This window comes from Erithacus rubecula, assembly GCF_903797595.1.
Source record: "Erithacus rubecula genome assembly, chromosome: 10".
Taxonomy (NCBI): domain Eukaryota; kingdom Metazoa; phylum Chordata; class Aves; order Passeriformes; family Muscicapidae; genus Erithacus; species Erithacus rubecula.
In genome coordinates, this window is record NC_136662.1 from 19,059,191 (window position 1) to 19,078,078 (window position 18,888).

Sequence of the window (18,888 nt, forward strand, 5' to 3'; positions counted from 1 at the left end):
TAGAGGCATTTTCCAGCCTAAATGGTTCTGTGATTCTGAATCTGGCTCCTTAATACTCATAATCCCAGTTTTACAGCAATGCCTGGCCCCTAAAGAGGCAGGACCATGCCCAGTCCTCTCTGTGACTCAAGCAGGTAAAGCAATGTTGAGTATTTCATAAAACTATTAATAACATATTCATAACCTGTTTGGTCCTCTTAACCACTTTTTTTTTTTTTTTTTTTTTTAAATCAAGCTTGAGACATCATAAAACATGATGTGGGAGAGGAGAAAAGTTTTCAAGACACACCGGGAGATGGACTGTTATCCCAAATCCATAAAGGACAAGATTGGTGTGAAATTTCCTTTCACCTCATGAATTTTTGATGCAACCTGCTTGTTTTGCCACTGCCAGCACAGTGCAAAGTGCTCTTCCCCCATCCCTCAGTGTCACCATGAGACTCATCCAGGCAGGAACCCCAACACTGATTTTCTCTCCCCTGATGCTGGCCTGGGCTGTGGCCATCCAGAGCCATTCTGAGCCTGTTGAGCTGGCTGGGGGCAGCCAGCAGCAGCAAACAGCTGGCCAGTGCTGGGTGACATCCAGGGGGACAGCTGGGAGCTGTCAGGGGCACAGGAGGCTCTAAACACATGTTTAAACACGGGGCTTTCTGCCCAATAATCAGTAACATCGAGAGGGCGACATTAAACAAAATAATAAATCGTGTGCTGGCCCTCAAATTGGATCCCCCCTTTTTTTTTTATTTGATTTTGCTAGGATTTATTCCATTTGACAAACCATGCTGTTTAGAATACAATAGTGGCATAATCACAGCCTAGGGCCCTCATTCTTCAAGATAATGGGATACTTATTCATCTAAGGCAGGTACAAGTCTGTCCTTGGCTTTCATTTTACAAGATTACTTGTATTTCTGTCTCATTTGCAATAGGTGGTATCTGTCAGAAAGCAATTTTCACCCAATTTGGGGTTCTTAATATTTGCTCTTTAAGCTCCTTTGTTGATTTTTTTTCTCCCCCCACTGCTTGACAAGCATTTTGCAATCAACCTATGGACAAGCTTTTATTTCCCCCCCTTTCAAACAAACAAATAAATAAATAAGTGAAGGGCATCCCTGTTTACACAGCTCAGTAATTTATTAGTTAAGTGTGGCAGCACAGGAATTTTTCAGTGTATGAGATGTCCTGGCTGCTGTGTGCTCTAATTCACCCTGGAGAAAAAGAGAGCAGTGCTCACTTTTGTTTGGCCTGACAGTCTGAAAGTTCAGAGGTAGGAGCCCCTTGTGCCCCCAGAAATGTGCCAAAAAGCAGTGATTTAAAGGGCAACTGGAAGGCCTGGGCTGAGGTCCTGATTCAGGCTTTGAGGGCTTAACCTCAGCATTTTTTTCAGCTAAAGATGAATGAAAAGCAAGTTGTTAGGTTTTGGGGTTTTCATGGGGGGGGAGAGGTTTTTGCAGGTATTGTTAGGAAATTAAATTTAAAAAAAAATTGCTCTGCTAGCAAGATTCTTCTACTTGGTGGTAAAAAGAAGTATTTGGTTGAATTTTTTTTAAGTTGAAAATGAAGTGAAATGGAGAAAAGTATGTGATAATGTGTTTGGGCCTAAGAGGCATCCAGATAAAATTCTAACTATTTGGGATTTCAGCCCTTCCAGATTCCCTGTGTGAAAGGCTGCTCTCCTTTCCTTGCTTTCCTCTGTTTTTGTTCCTGCTGGAAGCTGCGGAGCCTGGGCAGAGGTGGAGCCCCCTCCCAGCCCTGGCTCCTGGGCTGAGGCTGGTGCACATTCCTGCAGGTGACAGCCCTGCAAACGTCCTGGGAGGTGCAGGGGCTTCTTGACCCCCCAGTGGAGCAAAGCAAACAAATAAAATTCGGAATGGAGTGAAATCAAAAGCACATCTCTCGTCTCTCTTTGCCTTAAGCTGTTAGAGGAGCTCTGTTTGCAGAGGACTTACTTTGAGGTAGCTCAGACACCTTTCTTTCTCTGTGGGTGTCTCTGAAAGCAAACTGAATTTCACTTCTGCTCCACCACGTCTCCCCTCTATTGTTCCCACTAATGTAATTTATTTTTTTTTTGTCTTCAGAACATTCCTGCCTGTGTAATCATCTCCAGCACAGAGAGCAAGAGAGGAAATATAGATGCTTCTGAGGGTTTGAGAGATATCTCATGTTTCAGGGTGGATCAGAGGCCTTTTTTTATTTTTTAATTTTTTTTCTCCTTGAAGGTGCTGTTATGGGGGAGGTGAGGCAAATATTTGTATGGTTTGCTGAGGTGGGAGGGCTGTGGGTGAAGCAGGCTGGTCTTCAGAAGCTGTGATGCTTCTCTCTTCTCTTGACACAGCAATAATATGTCCTTAACTGTGCATGTGGGTCCCTCTACAGCAGATAATCTCTTGGGGGAAGAGTTTCACCTCCAGTGGTCTCCACAGGGCAATCCCAAGAAGTTTTTACTAAAAGTCTCCCAGCTCTCCTTAGGGAAGAGAGGACTGGACTACATGAGGTATCAGACAAGTTTTTATTTTCTTTGGTGGACAGGAAAGCAAAACTGAGGCTGACAAATAATTCTGAGCATTTTTTTTTGCCTTCAACAAGGCTGAGCTGGAGGGAGCGTGAGCTGCTTCCACCAGGCAAGTGATTTATCTTGTTCTAGGAAAGTTCATTTTTTAACTAAAGAATGAGACTGTACACATGAAAATCCATCAGCAGAGGTTTTTCCAGGGTAACACAGTGTATTTCAGTTTTCCTCCTCTTCCCAGAGCAGCTGTAGAGATCTTCATGGAGATTTTTAAGGTGGCTTTGAACTTTCTCTGCTTCTTTCCATGGTGCTTTGGAGAGAGGTCTCCTGTCCCCCAGAGCCACACTGGCCCTGGCCACCAAACCACCAAGGTGGACACTTTGGTTTAACTGACAGAGCCTTTGGTAATGTTTGTGACCTATAATTGACTACAAAGGAAAAGAAATAATTGGAAAAATTAGCATAGTATTGCATGTCAGACTAAACTGCTTGTAGCTGGCTTTGAAATAAGGGGTGGCGCAAAGTTCACTGTACAAAAATGGCAGGAAAAGTCAGCCTGGGAATTGCAGGTGCCTCACCCTGGGCTTCCTGATGGTGGGTGTGTTCTGCTGGAATAACCTCATGCTCCCATGTCTCAGTGGCCCATGTGTTTCCTTGTGGACATGGTGCAGTTCCACACTGATGTTTCACCTTACTAATGCACAGAGAATGTGCTGGAAGGAAAGCCAAGCTGAAGGAATCTGTACCTTGCTTTTTGCCTCTGTGTGTGAGTGAACTAACTTTGCTTTAGGCTACTGCATTCCCTGCTCAGCACTTGCCAGGAAGGTGATTTGGAAAACCATGAGTGGATGCTGCTGGAGGCTCAAAGGTCTGTAAACATGATCTCTGCTCTGGTGGCTTCCAGGAAAAGCACAGTTGAGAAATGGACTTGGCTTCTCCCAGCACTACCCTGCTCCCAGAAGGAAAACAACTTGGGGTGCAGGTTTGTGCAAGAGGAGCAGCATTAGGGCTGCAAGGGAGCAATAGATCCACCCTGCACTTAGCCCTGCAATGTGGAATGTGAGCGTGGGGACTAACTGGGCTTGGCTGAGCCACCTGATGGGTTCTTGGTAAACCAGGGCTTGGAGAAAACTGTTCCCTGATATCTGCTGATTTTCCTGGAAGTCAGAGAGTTAAACCCTTCCAGGCTCTGTGTCTAATCTGGTTGAGTGCTGTGCAGGGGAGATGCAATCCTGCCATATCTGCAGCTGGGCACTCTCCCTCCACTACAGGAATGAAATATTCTCCTCCACCTGCTGCAAAAGGCAAAGAACAGGCTGACAGTGGAATGGCTGGGATTCATCATCCCCATCCCCATCATCCTCACCATCCCCATCATCCCCATCATCCCCATCATCCCCATCATCCCCACCCCATCATCCCCACCCCATCATCTCCATCCTCACCTGGGAGTGCTGGTGGCAAGAGACGGGAGGCTCAGCACTAAAGATTTTGCCAGGGCTGAGCTAAAAGCCAGTTTAATCCAAAAAGGGGCTACAAAGCCTGGAGACACCAGGTAAATGCCCCAAGTGATGCACAGACAAAAGCTGCAGGTATTTAAGTCATTTAGGCATTATTAATAGATGGATTTCTTTAATGTGTGCCTTGCAGCAGGTTAAAATAAAACACCAGCACAGTCCCTGCTGGACTTGCAGCTCCTGAAACAGAGGCAGCCCCAGTGTATAACAGGATCTTCACAGCTCTTCTGGGGCTTGAATAACATTATGGTGACTTTGCATAGATTTTTGCCCTTCATGCAAATAGAGAAATGATTTTCTAATCAGGTAAGATTAGGCTGAAACATGATAGCTAGAGTTTGGTTTGTTAGTGAAATATGAAGAAGTAGCCTGTACCTTTGTGAACTATTCTTAAAAATAATGCAGTGTTAAAAAAAAATTGGTTTCTTTGGCTACCAGTCATGTGAGAGAGCCTTGATGCAAATCTTTGTAATGAGTGCATTCCGACGAGCATTTGAAAATATATATTGTATTTATTTGCATTGATATGTTTATATGGCTTTACATATCACTTAGTCAGGAAAAATTGAATAAAATGTCTCAGGTCTGGGAAATGAGAAGAGATTATGAAAAGCAGATTTATATAGCACCGTTTTTTGATGTTTGTGGCACATTTTCATCATATTGCCAGAGACCACCCAATTACACAGCTTGCAGAGTAATCAGCAAATGGGGAATCCGAAGGAGAATATTAACTCTGGCCTTTTTTTTCCCCTTCCTCCTCCTCCTTCTTTAGCAAATATTATGTTATGCCTTATGGAAATGGATCAAAATGCCACATGTGCAGTTAATACTGAGCTCTGGAGCTCTTTCAAATCTATTTTTCCCCTCACATTGGTATTTTTCTGGAACAAACCTCCTGATAACTTTAGGACATGGTCTTCAAGGCCAAAATACCACCTTAACTTCCTGCAAGTTGAGTTTCAGTTTTAGCTGGTGGCTGACTTTACTTCACTAACCTCATGCGAGGGAAAATTTGAGTTATTAATTAGAGATAGCCACATACAAGGACGTGATCACAGCTCATACATTTATTTCCCTCTTTGTGAAAGGAGGAATTTACTGAGCAATTTGGTGTCCTTGATGTCACAGACACTCCTTACCCACCTTGTTTTTGGTTTTTTTTTATTAAAAGCAGACCTGTAACTGCAGTGGAAAATGAGATCTAATGATTAATATTTCCCTTATTGTGGATTAAAATAAAATAGCAGTGCTGCAGTGTAGGACAGTTGTGGCTGGCTGATATTTTGGGGTTCATGTGATCAAACAGTCTTCAAAGGCACTGATGGAACTGGGTCAAAAACTATTAGCACTAAAATTTTTGCAGATGGAGGGTGTTCCCAGCCTCTGCTCACATTCCCACTGTTCTGGTTCTCTGCCTGGTTTAAGAAAAAGTCAGTTTTCTTGAGATTGTCTGAAAAGTTATTAATCATTTTTACTAATGTATTTCCTTCCAGATTCCTTTTCGCCTTCTATGTGTTTTCCTTCACATTATTTCTACAGCTGAGAAAAGAAATTGGGAAATCATATTAATGGGGGATAACAGATTCTGAAATTTAATAATTTGATTATTTTAAAAAGATCTTCATTATCAGATGACTCCATGAAAATATCGATAAACTCAGAAAAATATTTTTTTTCCATCTGCTTCACCAGACATAAAATTTGGCCTACATTCAAGGTGAAAAGCCCATGAAATCACTACCAACTTCTCACCCAAGAAGTAGTTTCACCTTTGAGGTTCAGACTAACCTGAAGGAACAGGAGGCAAAAGAAGAAGTTGACAGAAGATTCTCTGCACAGCCCCCCATGGCTGGGTGCAGAAAAGGGGACAGGACTTCCATTAAAAAAACCCCAGAAACATCCTCAGAATCACGCAGAAACCCCTGTTTGAGAGTGCTCACATCCATTGTGCACCCCTGTTTTAGAGATGTGCTGGCTGGTCAGGTCTTTCCCACCATCCCCTCACCAGGCAGGAATGTTTTCCTGGTGATAGAGGTGCTGCAGCCACTGCTCTGGTGTCTTGTGCCCATGGGGGCTTTTCTCCTGCCCCTCAGCTGGAGATGTTGACCCCAGCAGCAAGAGGCTGTTACTCAGAACCTTCTTGTGCAGCTTTTTCTCTGTGGTCCAGCCTCAGGTTAATGAAGGATTCGCAAAAAGCATTTTCTTGAATTTTTTTTTTTTTTCCTTTTTATTAGCGGAGTAATGAAACAGGCAATAATTTTACAGAAAGCAGGACTGGCACAATTGGTACATAGCATCAATGCTGCAGCTTTTCAGAAATGATATAAACTCTTTTTTTTTTTCCCTTCTTCTTTTACCTACCAGAATAAATAAATATGATACACATTTGAGTTCCTCAATAGTGAATTCTAAAGCACAGAGTTCTTACACTACAGCTCAAGTTTACAGCAATCTGTACAGTATATTACTTTGATTTCCTTTTTGCAGTTTGAAAGCCTTTGTTCCTTTGCAAGATGGGTTTGACATACAAACACAGATACACTTGGGAGCTAACTGTAACAACTTGGGTCAGAACCTGGGAAAAAAGAATAAATTGGTTGCCTCCTGGCATGAGAAAATAAACTAAAAAGTTTTTTTTCCATGGCATAGACACATCTAAAGTTCTGCCTTTTGAGATGGCCCTGCTCAATTGCCAGGGCAGTTAGAAAAGGCTTTGGCCATTCACAGGGCACCAGCTGCACCATTTAACTTGCTATGGGTTTAATGTGTGTCTTACAGAGATTTTGAAGATGACTTCCAGCCTGGAATCCAGACTATTAAAAATATAATCTCAGTTTTTTCATTAGCATATAAACAAAATGTCTATTTTTCACAAATTAACGTGGGGGTTAAGAGTTGTTCCCAGCTGTGGCATTGCTCTGGTGAAACCAGTGCAATAATTCCACTCTGGCATCACAGCAGTGAGGAGGGTCTTAATTTGTGCACCTCAGCTTTTGCATCCCTTCCCCAGGAGCCCAGGAAAGCAGGGACAATGCTGAGCAGCTGGGAAGCAAAGAGCATCCACAAAATCTGTGGAAAACAGGGATCCTGAATCACTGCTGGGCTGTTGTGTAACAGGAGAGTCGCAGCCGCACACAGGCAGGGGGATTTTTTGTTTGTTTGATCTTGCATTGTTGAAATTTTTTGGGTTTTTTCTTTTTGTTGTTTTATTGCAACCAACCTCTTCTATCCTTCCACTATGGATTTGGGCTAAGAGCAGACCTACGCAGAGAAATAGCTTTTTTTCCACTCAAAAGAAAAAAAAAAAAAAAATGGGAGATGTATTATGCTTGCTCTAGAACAGATCATAAAAAACCAGCAAGGGCACATGGAGGGCTGAGAAGGAGGAAAAGAAAAATCAACACAGCTTGTAAAAACCAGCGGAAAGTTCTGTAATTGACTTTTTTCAAGCTTAATTGAATTAGGTTTCATAGCTACTGTAATTAAATTAATAGAATATGGTGGATTTTAATTTGCATTCCTTTTCTAGAGAGGTTTATTTAATCCTTTATGCAAAAACTCTTCAGAAATGTCCTGATGTTGCTCAAAATTGTCATGTCAATGGAAGTACCACATGGGGAACACAGGGACAGAAATAATTACATTTCCCACCTCTGTGTCCACTCAGTTTGGCGTTCTTTCTTCAGAAAAACAAGCATCTCCCCTTGCTGGCTGCAGTGGCAACACATAACTGAGCTCATTAAAATTCTTCACATGGTGAAATATCTAAATGAGAAAGGATATATGGAGGGATCTTCTTGCTGATGGTTATTTTCATATTTGGCAGCATTTTTTGTGTTTCCTACACAGCAAATGATGATTTTTATTGGAGGAAATACACAAAAAGAAAATGCTTTCTTTATTCCCACATTCACCATCAGGGACATTTCCCCTTCTTAGCCAAAAAATTTAAAAATAATAAAACTAAAAATTAAAATTAAAAATTATAAAAAGGAATAAAAGATGTTTCCTTTCAGCCTCCCAGCACCATTATTGGTTACTTTCTCCATTTAACATTTCTTCTGCACTGTGTAAATATTTCTTTTTTTTTTTTTTTTTTTTAATTGATACATATTAGACTTCTCTTGCAGTATATAAGACATTTAACTGCAAACGTTTGCCCTCAATATCATGTCTGATTTCCCCCTGGGCCCTGATCTTGCAAGACCATGTATAAAAACCTTTATAAATTCTCTTAGGAGAATTTGGAGCTGGATCTGCTCATCAAGGAGAGGCAAAGCAAACACCACCATAGGGAAGGGCAAAAAGGCTGGCAGAGGAAATCTTCAGATCTTTGACCTGTTTCCAAATAGGAACTAGGGAGACTTCTTCCAGATTTCCCACCATTTTTAAAGAGTTGGGCAAATTCTTTCCCTGGCCTACGTGCCATGCTGTGCATTTGTTTAGCATTCCTTTCATACATTAAAAAATCAACTTGATCATCTGCATCAGAACACAAAATGTTGCTTCCCTTTTTACATTTACAGCATCCAGAGGGGATGGATAACTCTTTCTCCCCTGGAACAGTTCAGTTGTCTGGTGAGGTAGGATCTCATTTTATGGCTTTGATGGAAGAAGCCACGTTATATCCAACTAAAATGTTTGTTAGGAAGTGTCAGGTTTGTCTGTAAGTGAGGAGGGGGAACCTCAATCTGTTTTGGTCCTGAGACTCATCAGTGATTTATTTTCCTGAAAATCTGGGGCTGGTGGAAGGAAAGAGGACCAGCAGACCTCACATCACAGATCAGGACATTTGGAGGGGTTCTTCCCAGCTAGAGAAACATCCAGCTTTGCACAATTCAAAGAGGAATGATGCAGAATCAGACCCTTCAGCCTTCCCAATACATACACAGGATTAAAATGAATGAGGAGTTTCTCCCTATGTTTTTTCACAAATTTTTTTTTGGTCAGAAATAGCCCAAGAGCTCAGAGACTTTGCAACAATACACAGGAAGCAGACGATTTTGACAGATAATTAATTATTAAACTTTTGCAAGCTGCTAGAATAAATTCTTGCATTTTTGCATTTCTAAATCAATTTTGGCTCTTCAGGTCAGGTCACCCATCTCATGGTGAGTTTAAGCTTGACCATAAGAAGTAACCCCAAAACTTTGCATAAAATACTGCAGGTGCTCATCTGTCTTTAAGGCAATTGCCTTTTTATCTCTTTATTTTAAAATGTTAGATATTTTCATCCTGATTCAGAATGGAAGAAATAATCTCCAGGTGGGAATTATTTACATGCCCTGGTCCAGGACCAGCTGCACCTCAGTCAGCTTCTCCTGGCAGAGTAGATGAGGATGGTGCTGAGCCAATGTCCTATGGACTGATGGAGATCTGAATTCTCCTCTCCCAGTTTGCTTCCTGAGCCGTGCTGGCCTCTTCCCAATGTTGGTTTTTAATGGTGGGAGGGATGCTCCACTGGGAGGTTCCTGGTAGCAGCTCCAAGCCTCTGTGAGGAAGGAGATCTGCAGTAACACAGGGATGAAGGGGGTCAGGCTCTGGGGCTGGTTGAGACGTGTGAAGGCTGTGAAGTTAAAATGAGTTTTTGCACCGAGCACAGGGAAGAGTTTCCCTCCTTGGCTCAGTGGGGAAGGTCTTGTCTCCCTCCAGAGGATCATGGCAAATCTAGTGCTGGATCAAGTGAGCTGATCCTGCCTTGCAGGAGCTGGCCATAAATCCACGTGTTCTGACCTTCCTGTGGCAGCTGCTGTGGGTTCCACTGTGAACCATGGTAAGGCTCTGCATGGTGTGAGCTGATGCCTCCCTTCCCAGCCCCATGGGCACAGAAGAGATGCCTGACCTACCTGGGATGGTGCAAAAAGGACCCTCTGCTGAAAACACCCATGGACATGAGCTGCAGCTTCATGGGCATCTTTCATTAATTAAAAAACGAGCCCAAGTGTAGATCTGCTCTCACACCCGATTACCTCACTTGTTCACTGGCACCAGGGAACAACTTCAGGAGGGATGTTAATTAAATTTGTGTTTGCCCTGCTCTCCTAAAGCAACCCCACAGCCTAGAATGGTGTAGAGGTTAGCAGGACACAGAAAAAAATAGAGGTGAATAGAGCCTTTTGAGGAAGGAGGAGGAAAATTAAAGCTTTGTTTGGGTGTCCCTGGTTTGGGTGACAGACAGCAAAAAATGAAAGCTGGGACTTTCTTTTTGGACTGAGTAAATGTGCTTTGGTGGTTTTAATTTACTCAGACTCCTTTGAAAGTGGCAGCCAAAAATCTGCTTCCTACAAATACATTTGGTTTTGGCAAAGTGGAGAATTCTGCCGGTCACGGGGGCTGATTTGACACAGTCAGGAAAACTAAAGCATGAGAGAAAAGCCCCAAACTGAAGCGTTTGGCACAGCAAAAATATTTATGGAAGACAGTCCATTTTCCTTGGAAGCTGATGAGCTGCCCCCTCCGGAGGTCTGCTCCTGCTACAACTTTATGAGGGATAAACCATTATATCCCATCAAGCAGCTATTCTCATCTCGCTATTTGTGGGAGTTAGATGCTTTTTCATGAAGAAATGTAGCTGAAAACACTCTTTCCCTCCACGTTTGAATAGGCAATTTGACCCCCAGATGCTGACTGGTACGAAGCAAGGTGGGAGTGAGAGGGGACACACTTAGGTGGTTATAAGTCTACACTTGAGGTTAAATAAATTATGATTATTTGCAGAGAAACAGCCCATCTCTGCCCCATCTGTTAGTGACACATGCAGTTGACACCGTTGGGATACAAACATACACCTGCCCCAGAGGCACTCTGGATTTTTTGGCCTTAGGCAATATTAAAGATGAATATCATCCCTCCTTATCCTCAGAGCAATAGCAGTGAGTCCAAAATATTTATTTGGTTAGGAAAAAGGGAGAAAAAAAAAAGTGATTTAAATTGGCAGAAACATTCCTTCTCAGCAAGGAAAACCACCCAAGGGTGAATGATGGGTCATTCCAATGAAATGAGACTGAAAGTCTTCCATGCAGTAATTCTGAAGCTGGTGAATTTTGGTTACTTGCAAACCCTGCATTTTTTAGCAATGCATTTCATCTATCCCCCCTCAGTTCCCAAGAGAATATAAAATCCCTGCTTACACCTGCTTTGCCTCCAGCAGTTCATCGTTTTTCACTTGTTACATTTTTACTTGATAATCACTTTCTGGACTAGGGTTTGAGAACAGAATTTGTTGATCAGAGATTTTTTTCTAGACACAGCTTGCATTAATCAAATTTTTTGTCAACCATAAAATTCATGGTGTATGAACACACCAGGAGTCCATAAGAAATTTTTATTACTATCTACTGTCAAAGTAAGACCAAAAAGCTCTCCAAAAAGAAAACCCTGTAACATGTAAATGAAGTTTAAACTTCACTGAAGATCAAAGAGGAAACAGTATCAATAAAAAATAATCTGCAAATTTGGCTTTCATTTTCTCCCAGCCAGCAGCATTTGGCCAATATTTTGCTCTCTTTGAGCAAGTGCTACTTAAAAGAAAACGTAAAATGCTTTCCTAATAGGAAGTGCTTAAACAGGAAATTCACCTTGAGATAATTTCCCAGTTGTTAAAAAATTAGCTTTAGCAGAGAAGGGAGAAGTGGAGTGGTGAAGTGCAGCATCATTTCTCTTCCTCATGAACACCTTTAGGATGCTGACCCAAGAATTGCAACTAGCTACCAGCGGAGGTCAAGGCAATGGCTGGTTAGTAACTCTGATACTAGCTACTGAAACTGAAAACAAAGGGGAATAAAAGCAAAAGAGGTCACAGTTCTGTAGCACTGACAGTAACACACAGATGATGGGTGCTGTCAACATTATAAACTATATACAAGACAAAGCAGGACTCTTTCTCCCCCCAAAGAATGTGACAACAACAGCAAAATAAAAGGTGAATATAACAGAGCTGGCACCTTATCGAGGGGATGAGGACAAGGGGCTCCTCCTGAACGGTACTCACGGCAGTCCAGAGGACAGTTCATCTGTCTGAGCACAGATCCTTTCCCCCTTCCTCATTAAATACGCAGTGAAGACCAGGCCAGTGGCAATGTCTGACGCTGCCGTGGCGCTAGAACGACGTTAATGAGTGCCAGGTTTTCCCTGCCAGGGAGCCCCTCACTCCAGGGGATTCGAGGAGGGCTGAGCAGTGCCAAGCTGTGCTGGCGTCCCCAGGGCCCTCAGTTGGGCAGGGTGTCCAGCCCCAGGGACGCCGCGTGCTGCTTGGCCCGCAGCCTCAGGTTCTCAATGCTGGTGGTTTTACTGTTCAGGCTGGGCAGGGAGCTGGAGGCCTGCAGGATGGGGGAGGACCAGACCTGCTGGGCGTGCGACAGCGACTGGTAGTAGGACTGGCAGTGCAGGGAGCTCAGCGGGGCCATGTTGACGTTCATGCCCAGGTAGGGCATTGCGGGCGGCGTCCCCATCTCGAAGGAGGAGTAGTGCACCAGGTTGTTGGTGGCTGCCATGTGCTGGCGGAACTGCTCCTGCAGGCGGAAGAGGCTCAGGGGCGAGGAGGAGTAGGAGTGGGTGTGGGCCAGGCCGCTGCTGGAGGAAGGCGTCACGGCCGCGCCGAGAGGGGACTCTGCAGCAGGAGACAGCGGGGAGGGGGTTATTCCTACAGGCTGGGTCACACCCCAGAAAGGCTCAGGCAGCAGCATGGGCTTGTCTCTTGCACTGGAGGGCGGATGAAAGAGGGTGTGACAGCTCAAGGGGGCTAAATGTGTGCGTTTCCCATACGTGGCACCTCAGAGGGTAGAAATGGGGCTGAGCTCTACTGCTGCTGCTGTTACTGGGCACTGCTCTCCCTAAGGTCTAACCAGGGCAGAAAGTCTCTGTTCTTCCAGTGCTCAGCCCCCTGCCCTCTGTGGGCCAGTCCGGTGTCGAGGATGAGAGGACAAGCCTGGGCAGCCTATCCATGAGCACCCACTGCACAGGGAATACGGGGACTGTACCCAACCACCAGCATCCCCCTTGCAAAGGGGTCCTGACCACCATCCTGCCAGGTCCTGACACCAGCCCCCATCCAGATGCTGCCCCTCACCTGCTTTTGGGCTCGCTCTCTTGCAGTTCAAAGCCTTGCTGTCCACACCAGGGCTCTTGTCCACCTTGGCCTCATCCAAGGTGCTCTTGAACTCCTCGTCCCTGTCGGTCTGGTCCTCGGGCGCCGACTCGCTGGCAGACTGCTCCGACAGGGTGAGGTTGAGGTCAGTGCCAGCCTCGCTGGGCAGGCTCTGGACCTTCTCAGTGTCCGGGGTGGTGGCCTGGCTCTCCAGCACAGGCGGCTCCATCTTTCCCTCGCTGTGGCTCCCCTCGCACTCCTTCTGCTTCTGCAGCTGCTCCTTCTGCAGGCTGCGCTGCTTCTTCCGGAATTTGGCTCTCCGGTTCTTGAACCACACCTTCAGTGCCACAAACAGCAAGGGAGAAAAGCCAGTGAGAATCCTGCTTAGTGCCAAATTCAGCATCATTCAGCCTCAGAGCTTCAGGGGAACCCCAAGTAATGAGGTGCTGCAAGCCCAGTGTGCCCAAAGGACATTCCACTTTGCTGGTCCTTAGAGCTCAACTGTTTTCAGTGAATCAACAGAAAACATTTCTGTTCTGAGACTGAAAAATATCCAGCCTCTATATTGGTTCTTCAACAGGCTCCACTGCTGGTGTTTTTGGGTTTTGTTAGTTTTTTTCCCTTAAATTGGTCAGGCAGCTGCATCCAAAAATAATGTTTTGCAGCAGTAATGTCTGATGACATTACATTGGCTTACAGTCTATTAAGTTTCTAAAACCATTTGGTTATAAGTGTATCAAAACTATGATGGCAACACTCAAAGTAAGTCATTACAGGCATAGGCTGTTGGCTGGGAACTGCATTTAGGAAAGGAGGAGAGAATCCATAATTTTTTAAACCTAAACCAGTAGCCATAGATTAGAAGAAATAGATATACAAATCTTGCTTGTGTTGTTTGGTTGGTTAGATAAGGAAACAAACCAATTTTTAGATGAAAATGCTTGGATACTTATATAAAATAACTTATTTTTTTCCAGTACTTTTTCTCTTTGCAGTGAAGAAGACAAGAACGTCTTCACCAGCAGGTTATGAACTAGCACATTTCAGTAGTCAAAACTGAAAAAAAAAGCAAACAAAACCAAAAAGCAAGCCCAAACCTTGGCCTGAGGTGTCACAAATATTGACACTAGTGGAAAAGAGCAGCTGGAATTACTTGGATCTCTACTTTTTTGAGAAAGCCAGAAAAGCCTTGCAAATAAATAAATAAGTAGACTTCTGTTGCTGTTTCTAAAATTTCCCCCAAAGAAATGTGAAAGAACAAATGAAAACCAGTGTACACTTCAGACAACCCTAAATTTAAAAAATGTGCTTGTGGATTAGAAGTTTCTTAAGCAGATGTGTAGCTTTGGATAATTTTATCCTCCCTACCCCTGCCTTTGACAACTTTACTGCCCCAAAATCTTTGGCTGCGCTGTAAGAATCCTGGAAGGTCCAGGGAGCTGTCAACCCTCTGGGAGCCTGGCTGTGTTCCTTTAAACACCCCCACTCTAAACCCACAAAAGAGGGGTACCTGGACTCTGGCTTCAGGCAGGTTTGTGCACATGGCCAGCCTCTCTCTCATCACCACATCTGGGTAGTGAGTCTTCTGGAAGGTCTTCTCCAGGGCCTCCAGCTGCTGGGCAGTGAAGGCCGTGCGGCTTCGCCTCTGCTTGCGGTGCTGGGATCCATAACGTGCCTCCAAAATGATGTCTTGAAATGTACAGCCGTTGGAAGACAAGGAAAGTGGCCAATTTAATTATTGGAATTTGTACGCTGACAGCCGAATAAAGCACATGCTAACATCAGACAAAACTGTGGAATGCTTTTTCCATTGCTTTGGAGCTAATAAAACACATACATATGGATTTTACTGGTTAATTCAGGTGTCCAAAGAGATAAAATCATAGCAGAGGGGTTAAAACTAGATGACCTTTGAGATCACTTCCAGCCCAAACCATTCTATGATTCTAAAAGCCTGTTCTGGAGAGAAAACCTCTTTCTGTGACAGCTGTGGAAGCTGTTGAGACTCCAGTGCTGAATTTGCTGAAATAACTCGATCTGCTCCAACATCAGTGGGACAGGACACGCAGATATCCAGTCCCCACCATGGTATAAACACCTTCCATTAAGAAACTCAACTAAAAGTGATGTGGGGAGATTTACTCTTGTGCTTCTTTGATGTCTTGTGCACAGCTCACTGTAGTCTTCAAGGCATGATATTGGAGAGCTGTTCTGGGCTCCAGTTCAGACAGCATTTAATCTCATGTGCTTTTGTGCATTTTGCTCCAAAGCACATCCTTTCCTGAGCACAGACACTCTCCAGCATCTGGGGTGGAAACACCAGCCAGGGACACGTCCAGCCTCACTGGTTGCAAGCCCAGAGCTCGTGTGCTGAGCTCTTCTCAGCACAGCACCTATCACAGAGTCTGACTTTGCAAACCAAGCTTGGAAAATTGAGGGCAGAGAAGAAATTCAGACTGGGGAAAATCTGAGGCCAACAGTAAAGGGCTTATTATTTTACCAGAGGCATTATTATTGCACAACAGTTAGTGGGAGTAGAAAGATCTTAAATCAATGAAAATAAGTTACTTGAAAATGAAAAAAACCCACCCTTTATTATGCAAGTTGGGACATGCTGTGCTACAGCCCTGGAATGAAACAGTCTGGCAAGAGGTTTGCTCTCATAGAGGAAATGCAGAACGAGCAGTGTCTGGTATCATTTTTAATTCAGTTAAGAATGTGACTTCCAGTAGAAGGGAGGAATGAACACACGAGAAAACAACAGCACAGGGAGAAAAGCTGGCACTATCAGAGCCCGATGAAGGCTCTGGCTGCTGTTTATTTGTGCTTTTGTCACGAGCATCGTGACACGAATGTAAACAATAAACCAAAACCTGCTGTGGGGCCACCCCCAGCACCACACAGCCAGGTCTCAGATGCACCGGCTAACGAGCGTAGCAAATCAGCTTTGCACTGCTCAAACATTCCTCTCTCCAACTTCCAGCTGCTCCACTCCAGGTCAGCACTCGCAGCGCCCTTCTGGGGCACTGCCAAAGCTGAGTGGTTTTGGCAACCTGGAAAAGATGTGATCAGGCTAAAGGTCTTCAGCAATATAGTGCTGCTTGCATACAAGGGGACTTTGTGTTTGAGGTATTGGAGCTCCTTGGGGAGTTGAAATGCTGGTGATAAAGCTGCCCCTCTGGAGGCAGAGGAACCATCCTTGGGCATTCAAGCACAGCTCACAGAGCAGCCAGGCGAGGACAAGGGATATTCCAGCACAAGAAATGGAATTGAAGCTGCCCCAAAACGTTTTAAAAAGCTAATATTTGTGTTTCAAGTACACGAAAAACAGGAGAAAGGGCACTGGTTAAACACCCTACCTGCAGGCTGGAATATTCCCAAATTTCTAGAGTAGAGGTTAGACCTACCAGCTCCCCAGAGGCAGCAGCTCATGCATTAAGTTTGGCCACTCCAGCGAGAGGCAGCCAGCAATTATTTTAATGTTTTAACTATGTTTTCAGGCTTTGTGCAAGAAGGAGAATATAAATTGCAGGTGAGGCTTTGCAGTTACCACCAGAAACCTCTGTTTTCTGACTTAAGGTCATTTGCTTTTGTGCTGCTTTATTCTGACTGTCCCTGGAAGGCAAATGAGATCTATAACCTGCACTGAAAGATATTCAGAAGTAACAGAATGTGAGGCAACTGCAAAGGAAAGAGCTCGTAGGTATATAATGCCTACACTGCCAATGATAAGCAGACAAGGGGACTGTGGCATTTAATTTGGAAAGTCTTCCAGATGGGTTATTAATTTTAAAGATAAGAGGTCAGGAAACCAATTGAATCTTCTGGTCAAGAATATGAGAATATCTTTTTTATTCTTTTTTCTCTTCCTCTGCTTTAGCCTAGTTTGGGCCAAAGACATTAAGTCCTCCGTGCTCTACTCTAAAAGATAGAGATCATGAACATCTTCCAAGAGATCCTTGCAGCTAGAAATAGGCACCTGGAAGTCCAAGGTCTCTCTGTCATCCTGCCTTTTTGGACTGCCCACCTGGGAGGACCTTCCTGAAACTTCTACTTTTTTTTTTTTTTTTTTTTAATTTTACTTTAATATCAGACAGTTAGAAAGCTATCTTAGAACAGATACACATTTTCAGACAGTCAGGGAAGATAATTCCATTCTGGGAAAGTTTCTAGAATGACAAGTATGGTAACATTTTACTTTAGCTTCCATGTCCTGGTTGTCAGATCTGCTTTACATCACTGCATCCAGGTCCAGACCAGAACAGTGATGTTGCAGCTGTTGATCACTTGCACTGCAGGAGCCTTTGATAATCTCAGCCAGATCTGGCTGTTTTGTGGCAGGCTGAAATTTAGAGCAGATATATGTGCTCCACCACACCAAATATTCTCAGGTCTCTATCCATTATTTTTGAACAATTACCTCTACCAAGTCATTAAATGCTGTCTGGGCTTTGCAATTCTTATTAATAGGAGTACCAGTGCAGTGTTGTTACAACCATGGCTGAGCACAGAAAACCAACCCAGATGCTCTGGACCAGCAGCTCCTGTCCTGCTACCCCACCACCAACAGTGCTGTGCAAATGGCATTGCCTGGGTAAAGTCACACATGGCTTGATTTGAGCTGAAAATCTGTTTTATGGAAAGCAGCAGGAGCTGCAGGAAGGTGTCACCCAAGGCAAGGTCTAGGATCCCCAGGAAGAAACAGGTCAAGGTGAAACCCAAGTAAGATCCAAACTAATATCATTTCCCAGAGAGAAAAGTGGATTTTAGGAAAGAAGTGGAAAAGAGCTGCACGAAGAGACAGCATGGAGAAACAAGCTACAGCCTGGGATGGCAGGAGGTGGCTATTGGGGAATGCAAGCCTGGGTGCCTGAACTGGGAAATCCAATTTACTTTGTGATCACATTCATTCTGCCCTTATTTACTAACAGGAAAGGGAAATTCTTTGCTGTTTCCTGCTCACTTGTTGAAAGACATTTCAGTGTGTTTTTAATTCTCTTTTCAATCCCATACAGCGGAGCCACATCCCATCTCTCCCCTGAGCTCCCCAGCTGTCGGAGGGCAGTCTGAAGCAAGGTGCCAGCAAGCACTGGAGGGCAGGTGTCACCTGAGAGCCTGGCCACAGGGACAGCACTGAGGAGCTCACCTTGCCCCTTGGCTCTGTCCCACTGCAGGAGAGTTTCACCCAACGCAAGCAACAGCGGGGTTTTTGTGCTGGGGTTTTTTTGTTTGGTTTTGGGTTTTTTTGGGTTGGTTGGTTGGTTGAGTGTGGTTTTCAGCAGCAGTCAAGGGCAGAAGCCATGGGTTGTTCTTACCAGCCAGTCTCTCAGCCAGGGTGAGAGCGTGCACGGAGGGCCGGTAGTCGGGGGCGTGCTGTGCCTGCTGAGCTGCCTGCTGGTGCAGGTTGTACATGGCACTCAGAGAGTTCATGGCGTGCAGCGAGTAGCCGTTCACTCCATAGTGCTGCATGGTGCCTCAGACCTGGAAAACAGCACCCACAGCACACAGGGCATTAGGGACCTGCTGCTCCAGCATCCTGGTATCTCAGCAGAGCTTTGGAAACGCGCACAATGGACGCGCTGCGTGCGAGCCTCGTGCCTGACCTCTCAACCCCAACAGGTTTTGGGAATGGAAATACCTTCTGTACACCTGAAGCACCATCAACACCAGTCCAGCTTCCAAAGTTAAAGCCCAGAATCTGGTCATATCTCACTCGTGCTGATCAAAATATGGGAAATTAATTCTCTTGCATACCACAATACAGTTTATCATAT

The 18,888-nt window shown here is 44.5% G+C and overlaps 1 protein-coding gene across 1 annotated transcript; it reads right to left on the reverse strand.

Moving 5' to 3' along the window:
* Window positions 1-12,236: 12,236 nt before the first annotated feature.
* DMBX1 (diencephalon/mesencephalon homeobox 1) lies at window positions 12,237-18,583 on the reverse strand (the record flags this gene model as incomplete). The annotated part of the gene is made up of 4 exons (XM_079313331.1): window positions 12,237-12,637; window positions 13,097-13,451; window positions 14,625-14,818; window positions 18,430-18,583. 4 exons carry the CDS (start codon window positions 18,581-18,583, stop codon window positions 12,237-12,239), a joined length of 1,104 nt encoding a protein of 367 aa, XP_079169457.1.
* Between the last annotated feature and the right edge of the window lie 305 nt (window positions 18,584-18,888).